This window comes from Oscarella lobularis, chromosome 14 (assembly GCF_947507565.1).
Source record: "Oscarella lobularis chromosome 14, ooOscLobu1.1, whole genome shotgun sequence".
In the NCBI taxonomy this organism is placed as follows: Eukaryota; Metazoa; Porifera; class Homoscleromorpha; order Homosclerophorida; family Oscarellidae; genus Oscarella; species Oscarella lobularis.
This window is the reverse complement of record NC_089188.1, coordinates 961,373-975,016: the sequence shown is the minus strand read 5'-3', so window position 1 is coordinate 975,016 and position 13,644 is coordinate 961,373. Positions and strand designations below refer to the sequence as shown.

The following is a 13,644-nucleotide window of genomic DNA, read 5'->3' as shown; positions in this document are numbered from 1 at the left end:
TCGCGACTTACTTCGTCTATGTCCATCCAGCTTCCCGGACCGTCGGGAAACATCTCGTCGGCGACGGGCTTTCGTTTCGACGGCAAATCGGCCATGAACGTGAAATCGTATACGGGCAACCGCAATTCTTCATCCGGGGGTGCGAAAAAGAAGACATGTCTGCACCGTCTGCACTGTGTGTCGAAGTGCGAGGCAGCAACGGAGCCTATTATCGGGTACGCCGCTCGCCGAATCGACTCGAACGTCGCCGCAACGGTTCCCTTTATCATTTCAGGCATTCGTCCGCGCCATGCACGACGCCGACGTGACAGTGGCTTTCGAAAACAAGTCAGGCAACTCCCTCTCGCATTCGATCGACGCCAAAACGGCTTCGTTTTGCAGCTGGCAACCGCCGAAGCGCGTCAACTACGAAGACGTTCGTCTCGAAAGCGAAGCGCGCCCGGGCGAAGGCGATTTCCACGTGGGCGACGAAATCGAAGTGAATTTTTCCTGGTCGATCGAAAAAATCGCGCGTGCGCGCGTGCGCGAACGTCTTTTTTCCTTCCTTCGTAGGTTCTTTCGCGCGCGAGCGAAGACGAGCCGTGCGGCTGGTGGCTCGCAAAGATTACGATCGAAAAAGGGGAGGTGGGATTGCGCGCCATCTTTTTTTTTTCTTTGGGGTTTTTGCGAGATCTCGCGCGCGCGCTAACGATTTCTTCTCCCCTTTAGTTTTTCGTGATTCAATATTCTGGCTGGGAGTCGAAGTACACCGAGATCGTCGAGAAGGAACGACTTCGACAGGCAAATAAGAAGTAGGAAGTGTTTTTTTAATTAATTGAATTTTATCTCTGATGTCGTTTTCTTTTTTCAGTCCTCCGATTTCGAGTCGGGAAATTTATTCGTCTTCCATTGCCGTTCCCAATGATCTTCTCGACATGTCAGTTCATCGGTTGACTCGCTTTTTTGACGTCATAAATCATTGGCGTTATTTTAGTGCCAGCGACGAAAGTCTTCATCGCGATTTAACCAGAGCTTTGGGCAAAGTCACTCTTCACTTCGATAGGGAGGACAAAGCGCTCGTTGTCTTGGTAACAGTCTCACGGTCGTTTTTTCGATTCTACGATTGTTTAATTTTGCGCAGTCGACGGACGCGAATGCCGTCGAGCGCGCCGGCTTGCTCGGCGACTCTCACATAAGCGCGCTTCGAGCCAAAAAGGCTTTGAAACAGAGAATGGCCGAGGCAAGGGAAAGGCTACAGGTAACGTTTTTCTTCGCTCTCTCGCTCTTTTCTCACTCCGGCTGACGGCAAATTCAACGGGCAACTTTCACTTTCGTTTTCCTGTTTATCATGTAGTACATGAGAGGACTTGAGTTGGGGGCCCCTTCTCCACCTCTCTCTCTCTATATATAAAGTATTTATGACTTATGTCTCTCTTCTTCTTTTTCTTTCTTAGACGACGCAGTTGACTCGCGTCGGCGAGTCGTCGTATACGGAACGATTTTCCGTCGATCCGGAACTGATTGGCTTGTCGATAGGCTCGCGTGGGGCGAACATCAACGCGGCGCGCGAGATTCCCGGCGTGGCGGCGATCGATTTAATAGAGGAGACGTGCACGTTTGTTGTCATAGCAGAGGCGAGAGAATGCGTCGCCAAATTCTCCTGTTTGTCGTCTAGCGTCGTATCTTTTTTTTTTGCTGTAGAATCAAAAAGCTGCGCTCGAAGCGCGAGATAAATTAGAGTATTGCGAAAGAATGATGAACGTTCCTAGAGAATTGGCCGGTGGGATTTGTGCATTTTTAAAAAATGGGTGTAACTTTAATTAATTTAGGCCACGTGATTGGGAAAAATGGTCGCGTCATTCAGGAGATTGTCGACAAGGCCAACGTAGTTAAACTCAATATAGCCAGTCAAGAGAATGAAGATGGACGCGTGAGGAGCACATGTCTCTATACTATTGGACTCTATTCCTGCGGGAGATTAGGTTCCCTTTCATTTTGTCGGAACTAGAAAGTGCATAGATAATGCCATCACAATGATCAACTATCACATAGAATCGACTAAGGTGAAATGACGTCTGAGTCTATCAATAAACAATATTGATCGTTTTACCTTAGGAAATTGACAATATGAGAGATGAACAGCTTGCCCTGGACCAGCAGCTCCGCTCAATGGGAGCGGCTCCAATGCGCACTAGTCGTCCCCCGTGGAGAGGCGGCTCGCGCCCGGGCCGCGGTCGGGGAAGAGGCTCGCTGCGCGAAAATCCAGAGGAGAATTATCCACCCGAAAGGGGCCCAGGTGGAACAGGTGGACCGAGAAAAATCAATAAATCAATAACGATTATAATACGTAGATGAAGACAAAGACGTGATTGTCGAGGAGGAAGTTCACAGCAACGACGACGCGAACGAGAACGCGGACGGAGAGGAAGACGACGCCGGTCACGATCGACGACGACGACAAGAAGACGACGAGGAAGAGGAGGACGCCGAGGAAACAGAAGAGGGAAACGTCGAGCCATCATCGTCGCCGTCGAAATTCGGCGGGGGAAGAGGCGGTCGCGGAGGCCGAAGAGGGCGCGGCGGCGGTCGGAGGCGACGAGGCGGACGCAGTCCGCGCGGTAAGGCGAATCAGCGCAGGTATCCGAATGAGGAGAGAGAAGGAGGTACGCTAATAATACTATTATTTAATTGTTTATTTATTTCCATGAAGATGTAGGGGGTGGTGATAATCACGATGAAACGGACGTGGGCTTACCGCAGCGGGCTCCTCGCGGCGGCAGATCGGGCAGGAATCAAGTAAAGAACGAAGGGACGCCCGCCGATGAGGCTCAGGCCGCGGCCAACCAGAAGGAGAGCTGAGCTTTATGATGATGTGCCACGACAGCATTCGGAGTTTGTGTGCTCCGATTTTTTGAGTTCTTTCTTTGGTGCGTTTCGTTCTTTCTGGTGCCTTTCTCCTTCCCCCCTCTTGTCTGTTTCGTTTCGATGAAACTAGCCCTTGTTGCTTTTCCTCTCCCTTCTTGACTCTTTGGTATTTTGTGACGCGTATGGACTACAAGATCTAATCCTATAAGACCGGTGATGTTGAACGCTCTCTGCTCGCTAGTTTCCTTCCTTTTATTCGCGGGTCTTACAGAGTAGGCCAGCTATGAGTTCAATTTTTTTGTTCTTCACTGACACATCGCTCTCAGAGTTCCACCTTTTTCTTCCCTTTCCCTTTTTTCTTCGACGATTTCTTCGACGATTTTTTTGACTTCTTTTCGCTCGTCGACGTGGTTGTCGTTTGATTTTGCACCTCCTTTTCCTCCGTCGTTGTGGCCGTTTTTGTATCGGTGGTGGGCGGGGTCTCGATTTCAGGCTCCTGCGGAGACTTTAGGTCCACGGTCTCCAAAGTTCCGTTTCGTTTTGCCTCATCTTCCTCCATCTGAGAACAGAATAATAAAATCAATAAAGATGATTAGCTGTACCCTATTTCACACGTTTTTTCTAAAGTCTGCCTCTTCATCGCTTCCTGCAGTCAACGTCAATAGTTTCTTCTCCGCTTCTTCGACGTTGAATTTGCTAACGATATCCTATTAGAAAGAGTAGCCTCAAAGATACATAAATCAATACATAAATTTACATTACCTGTCTGGGTGTAAAATACTCTTCTTTCACTCCCTCGGCTTCTTTATAGATTCCAACGTTCTTCACCATCACCTCATCCTCCGGATGATAAAGAAGATAAGTCATAGCGCACTCCACAGCCGATTTCAAATTCCCAGCTGAAACGAAATAAGTATTTGATGTAAGTCAACACATCGATTATCTATGAACGTCGTCACCCTTGTAGTATGCAAACTGCAAATAGTGAAAGATTTTCTCAAAGAAATCCTCATATACTTTCCCCTTTCGATTGGTGCCCAACTTCAGAGCGCAATCACCGCGACACTTCAGCAACGCCGCCACGTGATTGCCTAACAGATTATCTAAATTCCCATTAGTCGGCTCGATAGATCGACCGTCGCACAGCAATCGACAGTTCTTCCATTCGGTCAAATATTCCGCGAGGGATTTTTCAAATAAATCAATAACGTCGTCCCATTTATCTCCCTCGTTGTAGAGCGCCACGGCGCTCTCGAACGATTCCATGTGAGTCATCATGTCAATGGGCTTGAAAACGTCTTCCGTCACTTCCGGAAGACCTTCGTAATAGCGCGCGTTACTGAGCGCAATTTCGTCGTCCGGGTTATAGTAGAGGTACGTCGCCGCCGAACGAGCCGCTTTCACCTTTTCGCCGACGTTAAAGTACGCCAATTGGAGATACATGTACGGAAGGCGACGATCGAATGCCTTTAGAACGTCGGCAGACACGGCAGCCGACGAACGAATACCCAACGTCGCGAACGCGTCGCGCACGCATTGTCGAACGCATTGGAAGCGCGCGAGAATCGCGTGAAAGCACGCGTATTCGACTTCCAAGGCGGTGACGTTGTAAGTCCCGTCATTGTTGTCGCACGTGGTTTTGCACGTGCGCACGGCGTCGCGTTCGGCTTCGTAGTCGGCGATCGCTTTTTCCATGAGTCGTATCGCTTCGGTCCAACTCTGCTTTTCGTACGCGTCGACGGCGTCGACGTAGAGTTCGTCGTACGTGGGACGCGCGCTCGGATCGTCGCTGTCGTCTTCCGTTCTCACTTCGGGCACGTCGATGCCTTGGAGACGCATCAGGTCGAACGGCGAGAAGCCCTGAAAGCCGGTCGCTGTTGTCGCCAAGAGAAGGAGCAGAAGGCCGAAACAATGCGACATGACGGGAACTTCACGCGACTGCTTTAATCGAATTACGTCGACGTCAGCTGACTTTCTGCCAAAATGCCGTTTGGCGAATTCAAGATGTATATTCCGGTTTCTTCTTTCTGCAAGACGGCTATAGACTGCTCAAATTCAAGTATCAGTATCTATGCGATATTAGTCTACTGTAACCGATAATTCCTCTCTTTAGCGTGTTTTTCCACTAATTTAGATCTTATTGGACTCACGGTTGTTGCAAGAGGCTCTCGCATGTATGGCGCTACAAGGGTAATCATAAATAGCGTTTGTTTATTATTGTACTAATTATTTAATTAATCAATTCCACTCTTACTTTAAGAATCCGACAAACACGTCTTGCAAGCCTCATATCTGCCAATGATCATTACCAGTAACTAAGACAGCTGCAAGAGAACGAAACAAATGGTAAATCTTTTCTTTGTTTTGTTTTCGGCTGGAATATCGAAGTATTTCTTGAATCGAAAATATACGCAAATTATAGAATCGTTGGGTTTATGAACTCGTACTTTGAATACGCATACGCCAAAAATAAATCGGGCGCACGCGCGGAGGCAGAATAGGGCGTGGCGCTGCTGGTGTCTAAGATGGACGACAAAGAGTTGCTTTTGCAAATGGAAAGCGCTGCCGCTGACGATGACATCACGAGACTTTGGAGCATTATACAGCGGGGGACATCTCAGCATTGGAATGAAGTTAGGGGAAAGACTGATTGTGCTAAAAGAAAGGAAATAGTGTACTGTTTAGAACTTACTAGCAGCAATTCTCATGACAGCATGTAGGAAAGGAGATGAAGACCTGGTGAAATGGGTTGTGTCAAAGGATTGCAGCAGGACTGCAATTTCTGCAAGAGATCAGGTATTTTATTATTGCTCACGTTTTGTTTGATTTACTTTTCAGCAGTGTTAATTGTGTTTCTCTACAGGATGGGAGAACAGCTTTGTACTCTGCGGCCACTAACGGTCACGGAATAATTGCAGGGTATTTAATCAGTGAATGCGGGGCTAATGTGAATGATGAATACTACGTAAATAGGCGTTTGTTGTATGATAATAGTCATTACAATTTCTTATTAGCGGGGAAAAACCGTTCTAATGGCAGCGTGTGAAGGAGGAGATGAAAGTTTGGTGAGATTGATTGTGTCAAAGGGTTGCCACGTTAATGCAAGAGATGAGGTATTCTATTATTTCATTTACTTTTCAGCAGTGTTAATCGTGTTTCTCTACAGTTTGGGAAAACAGCCTTGTTCTATGCAGCCACTAAGGGTCACGGAATAATTGTAGCATATCTAATCAGTGAATGCGGAGCTAATGCGAATGAGAAAGACAAGGTAAATAGACGTTCGTTGTATGGTAATAGTCATGATATCATTACAATTTCTTATTAGCGGGGAAAAACCATTCTAATGGCAGCGTGTGAAAGAGGAGATGAAAGTTTGGTGAGATTGATTGTGTCAAAGGGTTGCCACGTTAATGCAAGAGATGGGGTATTCTATTATTTCATTTACTTTTCAGCAGTGTTAATCGTGTTTCTCTACAGTTTGAGAAAACAGCCTTGTTCTATGCAGCCACTAAGGGTCAAGGAATAATTGTAGCATATCTAATCAGTGAATGCGGAGCTAATGTGAATGAGAGATACAAGGTAAATTGACTTTGGTTGTATGGTAATAGTCATGATATCATTACAATTTCTTATTAGCGGGGAAAAACCGTTCTAATGGCAGCGTGTGAAGGAGGAGATGAAAGTTTGGTGAGATTGATTGTGTCAAAGGGTTGCCACGTTAATGCAAGAGATGAGGTATTCTATTATTTCATTTACTTTTCAGCAGTGTTAATCGTGTTTCTCTACAGTTTGAGAAAACAGCCTTGTTCTATGCAGCCACTAATGGTCACGGAATAATTGCAGCATATCTAATCAGTGAATGCGGAGCTAATGCAAATGAGAAAGACAAGGTAAATAGACGTTCGTTGTATGGTAATAGTCATGATATCATTACAATTTCTTATTAGCGGGGAAAAACCATTCTAATGGCAGCTTGTGAAAGAGGAGATGAAAGTTTGGTGAGATTGATTCTGTCAAAGGGTTGCCACGTTAATGCAAGAAATGAGGTATTCTATTATTTCATTTACTTTTCAGCAGTGTTAATCGTGTTTCTCTACAGTTTGAGGAAACAGCCTTGTTCTATGCAGCCACTAATGGTCACGGAATAATTGCAGCATATCTAATCAGTGAATGCGGAGCTAATGCGAATGAGAAAGACAAGGTAAATAGACGTTCGTTGTATGGTAATAGTCATGATATCATTACAATTTCTTATTAGCGGGGAAAAACCATTCTAATGGCAGCGTGTGAAAGAGGAGATGAAAGTTTGGTGAGATTGATTGTGTCAAAAGGTTGCCACGTTAATGCAAGAGATGGGGTATTCTATTATTTCATTTACTTTTCAGCAGTGTTAATCGTGTTTCTCTACAGTTTGAGAAAACAGCCTTGTTCTATGCAGCCACTAAGGGTCACGGAATAATTGCAGCATATCTAATCAGTGAATGCGGAGCTAATGCAAATGAGAAAGACTACGTAAATAGACGTTCGTTGTATGGTAATAGTCATGATATCATTACAATTTCTTATTAGTGGGGAAAAACCATTCTAATGGCAGCGTGTGAAGGAGGAGATGAAAGTTTGGTGAGATTGATTGTGTCAAAGGGTTGCCACGTTAATGCAAGAGTTGGGGTATTCTATTATTTCATTTACTTTTCAGCAGTGTTAATCGTGTTTCTCTACAGTTTGGGAAAACAGCCTTGTTCTATGCAGCCACTAAGGGTCACGGAATAATTGCAGCATATCTAATCAGTGAATGCGGAGCTAATGCAAATGAGAAAGACTACGTAAATAGACGTTCGTTGTATGGTAATAGTCATGATATCATTACAATTTCTTATTAGTGGGGAAAAACCATTCTAATGGCAGCGTGTGAAGGAGGAGATGAAAGTTTGGTGAGATTGATTGTGTCAAAGGGTTGCCACGTTAGTGCAAGAGATGAGGTATTCTATTATTTCATTTACTTTTCAGCAGTGTTAATCGTGTTTCTCTACAGTTTGGGAAAACAGCCTTGTTCTATGCAGCCACTAAGGGTCACGGAATAATTGTAGCATATCTAATCAGTGAATGCGGAGCTAATGCGAATGAGAAAGACAAGGTAAATAGACGTTCGTTGTATGGTAATAGTCATGATATCATTACAATTTCTTATTAGCGGGGAAAAACCATTCTAATGGCAGCGTGTGAAAGAGGAGATGAAAGTTTGGTGAGATTGATTGTGTCAAAGGGTTGCCACGTTAGTGCAAGAGATGAGGTATTCTATTATTTCATTTACTTTTCAGCAGTGTTAATCGTGTTTCTCTACAGTTTGGGAAAACAGCCTTGTTCTATGCAGCCACTAATGGTCACGGAATAATTGTAGCATATCTAATCAGTGAATGCGGAGCTAATGCGAATGAGAAAGACAAGGTAAATAGACGTTCGTTGTATGGTAATAGTCATGATATCATTACAATTTCTTATTAGCGGGGAAAAACCGTTCTAATGGCAGCGTGTGAAGGAGGAGATGAAAGTTTGGTGAGATTGATTGTGTCAAAAGGTTGCTACGTTAATGCAAGAGATGAGGTATTCTATTATTTCATTTACTTTTCAGCAGTGTTAATCGTGTTTCTCTACAGTTTATGGAAACAGCCTTGTTCTATGCAGCCACTAAGGGTCACGGAATAATTGCAGCATATCTAATCAGTGAATGCGGAGCTAATGCAAATGATAAAGACTACGTAAATAGACGTTCGTTGTATGGTAATAGTCATGATATCATTACAATTTCTTATTAGCGGGGAAAAACCGTTCTAATGGCAGCGTGTGAAGGAGGAGATGAAAGTTTGGTGAGATTGATTGTGTCAAAAGGTTGCCACGTTAATGCAAGAGATGAGGTATTCTATTATTTCATTTACTTTTCAGCAGTGTTAATCGTGTTTCTCTACAGTTTAGGGAAACAGCCTTGTTCTATGCAGCCACTAAGGGTCACGGAATAATTGCAGCATATCTAATCAGTGAATGCGGAGCTAATGCAAATGAGAAAGACAAGGTAAATAGACGTTCGTTGTATGGTAATAGTCATGATATCATTACAATTTCTTATTAGCGGGGAAAAACCATTCTAATGGCAGCGTGTGAAGGAGGAGATGAAAGTTTGGTGAGATTGATTGTGTCAAAGGGTTGCCACGTTAATGCAAGAGATGGGGTATTCTGTTATTTCATTTACTTTTCAGCAGTGTTAATCGTGTTTCTCTACAGTTTAGGGAAACAGCCTTGTTCTATGCAGCCACTAAGGGTCACGGAATAATTGCAGCATATCTAATCAGTGAATGCGGAGCTAATGCAAATGAGAAAGACAAGGTAAATAGACGTTCGTTGTATGGTAATAGTCATGATATCATTACAATTTCTTATTAGCGGGGAAAAACCATTCTAATGGCAGCGTGTGAAAGAGGAGATGAAAGTTTGGTGAGATTGATTGTGTCAAAGGGTTGCCACGTTAATGCAAGAGATGAGGTATTCTATTATTTCATTTACTTTTCAGCAGTGTTAATCGTGTTTCTCTACAGTTTGAGGAAACAGCCTTGTTCTATGCAGCCACTAATGGTCACGGAATAATTGCAGCATATCTAATCAGTGAATGCGGAGCTAATGCAAATGAGAAAGACTACGTAAATAGACGTTCATTGTATGGTAATAGTCATGATATCATTACAATTTCTTATTAGTGGGGAAAAACCATTCTAATGGCAGCGTGTGAAAGAGGAGATGAAAGTTTGGTGAGATTGATTGTGTCAAAGGGTTGCCACGTTAATGCAAGAGATGGGGTATTCTATTATTTCATTTACTTTTCAGCAGTGTTAATCGTGTTTCTCTACAGTTTGAGGAAACAGCCTTGTTCTATGCAGCCACTAATGGTCACGGAATAATTGTAGCATATCTAATCAGTGAATGCGGAGCTAATGTGAATGAGAGATACAAGGTAAATTGACTTTGGTTGTATAGTAAGAGTTGTGAATTTTATTTTCACTGATTTTCATAGGATGATGTGTCGCCACTAATGTATGCTTGTCAGACAGGAAATTTGAAAATTGCAGGTCTACTGGTGTCCTATGATTGTGATGTGAACGCTACTGATGCGGTCAGGATATGGTGATTTTTGAATTTTAATAAACAAATGCCGTTTAGAAAGGGAACAGCCCACTCTCAATATCAATGATGAATAGGAATTGGAATCTGGTCAAATTCCTGATCTCTTCTGGGTGTAAGTTGGATATGAAGTGGGGGGTAAGCAAGCAAGCAAGCAAGCAGGCTTGTCTACGCTTTGTGTCACAAGTAAAGGCTATTACAGAGACAAATGCAAACGGTTCTTCATCGATTAGCAATGCTGTGGTATGAGGATGAGTGCCTGCAGTTGGCCAAAGAAGTAGTAGGTCGTATGCCTGCATTAGCCGACTGTCGTGATTTGGTATGCTTTGGAACAAATTGATCAAAGCGCATTTTGATTATTGATTCCAGAATGAGAAAGTTCCGTTTGAATTAGGTGACGGAGAAATGAAAAAATACCTTGTTGAGGCTTGGGTAAATAAATGTCTGTACCACCGTAGTGTGCCAGTCGAAAATGATTTTTTAGCGTGAATGCCGATACAGGAAACTTTTTGATAAAGGGAGAAAAAAACCAAGTCGAGTGAAGGTGTGCTTGATTGGCAATGGAGGCGCTGGGAAAACGACGCTCATGAATTCTCTACGACGAATATGCAGAACGAGGTCGCCTGATGCTCGTACTGCCGGTGTTGATATCATTACAGCGACAATAGATTCAGCTGGAGAACTGTTTTTTTGCGATTTCGCAGGCCAACCAACATTTTACAAGACACACGGTCTTTTCTTCTCCGAAGCAACGACGATTTTCGTTCTCGTAGTAGATCTGACGATGAGCGAGGAAGAACTGGCCAAGTGCGCTTTTTACTGGCTGTCGTTTGTGAAGTGCAGTATCAGGATGAAAGGGAAAGCAATGCTAGTGGTAGTAGGAAGCAGAGGAGATCAGGATAGCGGAGAAAAATTAACAGGAATCAGCAATCATCTCAGAATCAAATTTAAAAAATGGTTTACACTGAGACAACATTTCGTTCTCGATTGCCGTGAACAAGAATCGGTTCGACTGCAGAAGCTACGTGAGTACATTGGAAGCCTAAAGCAGGAATGCATTAAAGTAAGATAAAAGAAGTTTACTCAAGATGACTTCTACATTATTTCTTGTCTAGGGCGCAGACGAAGTTCCTACTATCGTCGAAACGGTCCAATCGTCTCTCCTTCCTCAAGTCCGTGATCTTCTTCTGAAATCAGAAGGAGATGCTCTGAAGGAAATGGCAGAGAAGAACATGTTGCCGCAAGCTCTATTCAAACTCATCAATTGTTCCGATGGAGATCCAACTAGAATGGTTTGAGCCTGCTCAAGTTTACCTTAGCCACACTTTATTCAAGTTTGCTTTAGCTGGAGAATTTGAAAGCTCCTCTCTACGAAGACATTTATTCGGAAATCAACAGTACTCTTCAAAATTTTGGACTTACTACATTACAGGTGATTATGACAATACTTTAATATGTTGCGTTCTCTTCGTGGTATTGACAGCTAGCAAAAATCGAGCGTCAGTTCATTCACGTTGGACTCCTGAAAGCACTCGTCGAGAAGAACGTTTACCCAGGTTTGAAGGGCGAAGAGCTTGATCTCTTGGTGTCTTTTCTGCACGGCATCGGAGAGGTAAAATTAATTAACGCGATTTTGGAAAATGTGTACTGCACATTGGGCACAGATTCTTGTCGTGGAAAATCAAATTGTGCTTGACCCTCCTTGGCTTTGCCAAAGCATCATTGGTCCTCTAATGTCTCCTGACGACTTTCCTGTTCACTTAGAAGGCGTCGTTAATGGCATAGTCAGCAAAGATCAGGTCAAAGATGCTCTCGAATTGTTCAGCGAAGCAAATCAAACAGGACATATTGCAGTTGATGAAGCTATCAAAGTATTATGCCATCTAGAGATCTGCTATCCAGTCAGCGAGTTGCCTGGCGCGCCAGTCCAATATCAGTTTCCAGCTCTCATTCAAACGGTTGACCGAGAAAGAGTGTGGCAAAGAAAAGACGATATGGTTCTCTACGTCGGTCGACGTCTTCAGTGCAAAGAGAAAACCGACATCATTACGCCTGGAACGATGCCTTTCATCCAGTCTCGCGCTGCGATCAAGCTTCATCCAACGCAACCTCTAGTCTGGAAGGGTGGCTTGATGATGCAAAAGACGATCAACAAATGCAGGATAGAAGGACTGATCGAATTGCACGAGTACGAGAAGTCTATTGACTTCGTTGTTCGCGGTCCGCGGGATTCGGAAGGGGAATGCATAACTCTCCTCGATGAGATGATGAAGCTGGGACGAACAGTTTTGGAAGAGAAGAGCGCTGGTACCGATCTCTTGTTATTGTATTTGAGCGGCAGAGAATTGCAAAAACTATCAATTCAGGCCCTGGCGTACGCAAGTGAAGTAGTCGAGCAGGCAAAGCAGTTGGGATCAACTACAGCTACAGTTTCTTGCGCTGTGCGTGGTATCGATTTGACAACAGAGAGCCTGAGAGATCTTCTGGTCGTTCCAGAAGACCATTATCTTCTCGTTTCAACTGAAAGTCGTCGAACAATAGCAGATTGTCTTAACAAGGATGCAGTTGATCGTCGGACGGCGTTTGCAAGGGCGCTTCCAGGACTGACTGCGTCCGGTTACGCGCAGTGTAGATCGGCTGAGGACGTACTTGCACGCTGGAGCGAATCTCTTTGTTCAACCGTGTCAAAACTTGAAGAAGCAGCGACGAAAGCAAACGTTCTGTATATTTTGGCGATACTTGAGGACGGGGGCGCAATTCAGCTCAGCGACGAGACGGTACAGTTGTTTTTATATCTTCCAGACAATCAGTAACGCTAGCTGTTTAGAGGACGCGGGCCGAAGACGCTCTCTTTCGCTTGGAGGATGCCCAAAACAAAGCTGACTCGGCATCAGGTTACCTGCGACGTTGATTGCGTTTTGCATTTGTACTATATTGATTTGGGACCAGTAGGTGGAGTAGCAATAAACGTGGGTGGTGCCTCCGCACACGGCCACGGCTGTACTGCTTCAGGCAACCACAAAGTGGATATTACTGTAAGCCTAGTTATATCAAAGATCCTCATTGCGTTTTAACTGATCTGCTATAGATTAATCAAAAGTGACTTTCTATTATTCTATCGCATTTTATATGTACACTGGTCACCGGTCACGTAGGTTTTTCGTTGTTTTTTCTTGCACGTAATGTGGTCATTTGATATTGCATGCATTATCATACTTACATCTTTATCGAGCAACATAAAGTTATTAGGGTTGGACGCCGAATTCTGATATTGATAAAGTTATACCTAGAATTTACTTTACAAAGTGCAGGAAAAATATATGTGATGTTTGTTTTCTTCTCAGGTTGGCTGACGCATGCACGGGACTTCGACTGTCTCAATCCGCCCTTAGATTTGAAACAAAAATGTCTGCTAATACAGTAATCATGGAATCGTTGTCTTTGTCTTGTTTGACTGGCGCTCTAATCTGGCGGCCCTCTACCCTGTGGCGGCCCAGACAGCTTCGGAGGATGACCTGGCCCAGGAGACTTCAACTTGGGCATTGCACTGCCTTCCCTGTCGACTCTAAAAGGTGGCAGCGCGCGGTTCTAGGCTCTGGCAGGTTTCTGTAGGCTAGACTAATCCGGGCCCCC

General features: G+C 44.2%; 3 protein-coding genes across 9 annotated transcripts; 2 read left to right on the top strand and 1 right to left on the bottom strand.

The window, feature by feature from the left end:
* The first annotated feature begins 115 nt into the window (after positions 1–115).
* LOC136195585 (fragile X messenger ribonucleoprotein 1 homolog A-like) lies at positions 116–3,068 on the top strand. Of its 3 annotated transcripts, none has more exons than XM_065984968.1 (15): positions 116–215; positions 275–327; positions 382–478; positions 553–624; positions 709–791; positions 851–916; positions 974–1,067; positions 1,121–1,237; positions 1,434–1,613; positions 1,681–1,759; positions 1,809–1,909; positions 1,962–2,042; positions 2,095–2,275; positions 2,331–2,642; positions 2,690–3,068. In XM_065984968.1, the coding sequence occupies exons 1-15, from the start codon at positions 156–158 to the stop codon at positions 2,836–2,838; spliced, it is 1,725 nt and encodes a 574-aa protein (XP_065841040.1). In that variant the 5' UTR covers positions 116–155; the 3' UTR covers positions 2,839–3,068. The 3 variants fall into 3 exon arrangements, with proteins under 3 accessions (XP_065841040.1, XP_065841039.1, XP_065841038.1); XM_065984967.1 differs by having other exon boundaries at positions 2,095–2,284; positions 2,696–3,068; XM_065984966.1 differs by having other exon boundaries at positions 2,095–2,284.
* Positions 3,068–5,565, bottom strand: LOC136195588 (cartilage-associated protein-like). Its single transcript, XM_065984969.1, has 6 exons — positions 5,292–5,565; positions 5,099–5,237; positions 3,804–5,026; positions 3,607–3,743; positions 3,459–3,551; positions 3,068–3,403 (listed from the first exon to the last, which is right to left on the bottom strand). The coding sequence occupies exons 3-6, from the start codon at positions 4,762–4,764 to the stop codon at positions 3,167–3,169; spliced, it is 1,428 nt and encodes a 475-aa protein (XP_065841041.1). The 5' UTR covers positions 4,765–5,026; positions 5,099–5,237; positions 5,292–5,565; the 3' UTR covers positions 3,068–3,166.
* Positions 4,191–13,350, top strand: LOC136195583 (serine/threonine-protein phosphatase 6 regulatory ankyrin repeat subunit A-like). Of its 5 annotated transcripts, XM_065984959.1 has the most exons (44): positions 4,191–4,266; positions 4,318–4,903; positions 4,958–5,034; positions 5,105–5,477; positions 5,530–5,640; positions 5,708–5,809; positions 5,859–5,957; positions 6,011–6,112; positions 6,170–6,268; positions 6,322–6,423; positions 6,481–6,579; positions 6,633–6,734; positions 6,792–6,890; positions 6,944–7,045; positions 7,103–7,201; positions 7,255–7,356; positions 7,414–7,512; positions 7,566–7,667; positions 7,725–7,823; positions 7,877–7,978; positions 8,036–8,134; positions 8,188–8,289; positions 8,347–8,445; positions 8,499–8,600; positions 8,658–8,756; positions 8,810–8,911; positions 8,969–9,067; positions 9,121–9,222; positions 9,280–9,378; positions 9,432–9,533; positions 9,591–9,689; positions 9,743–9,844; positions 9,905–10,003; positions 10,051–10,149; positions 10,214–10,330; positions 10,381–10,443; positions 10,496–11,074; positions 11,127–11,303; positions 11,357–11,443; positions 11,495–11,623; positions 11,676–12,788; positions 12,839–12,905; positions 12,961–13,046; positions 13,100–13,350. In XM_065984959.1, exons 4-44 carry the CDS (start codon positions 5,370–5,372, stop codon positions 13,112–13,114), a joined length of 5,565 nt encoding a protein of 1,854 aa, XP_065841031.1. In that variant the 5' UTR covers positions 4,191–4,266; positions 4,318–4,903; positions 4,958–5,034; positions 5,105–5,369; the 3' UTR covers positions 13,115–13,350. The 5 variants fall into 5 exon arrangements, with proteins under 5 accessions (XP_065841031.1, XP_065841033.1, XP_065841029.1 ...); XM_065984961.1 differs by having other exon boundaries at positions 4,958–5,477; positions 12,964–13,046; XM_065984957.1 differs by having other exon boundaries at positions 4,958–5,477.
* The last annotated feature ends 294 nt before the right edge of the window (positions 13,351–13,644 follow it).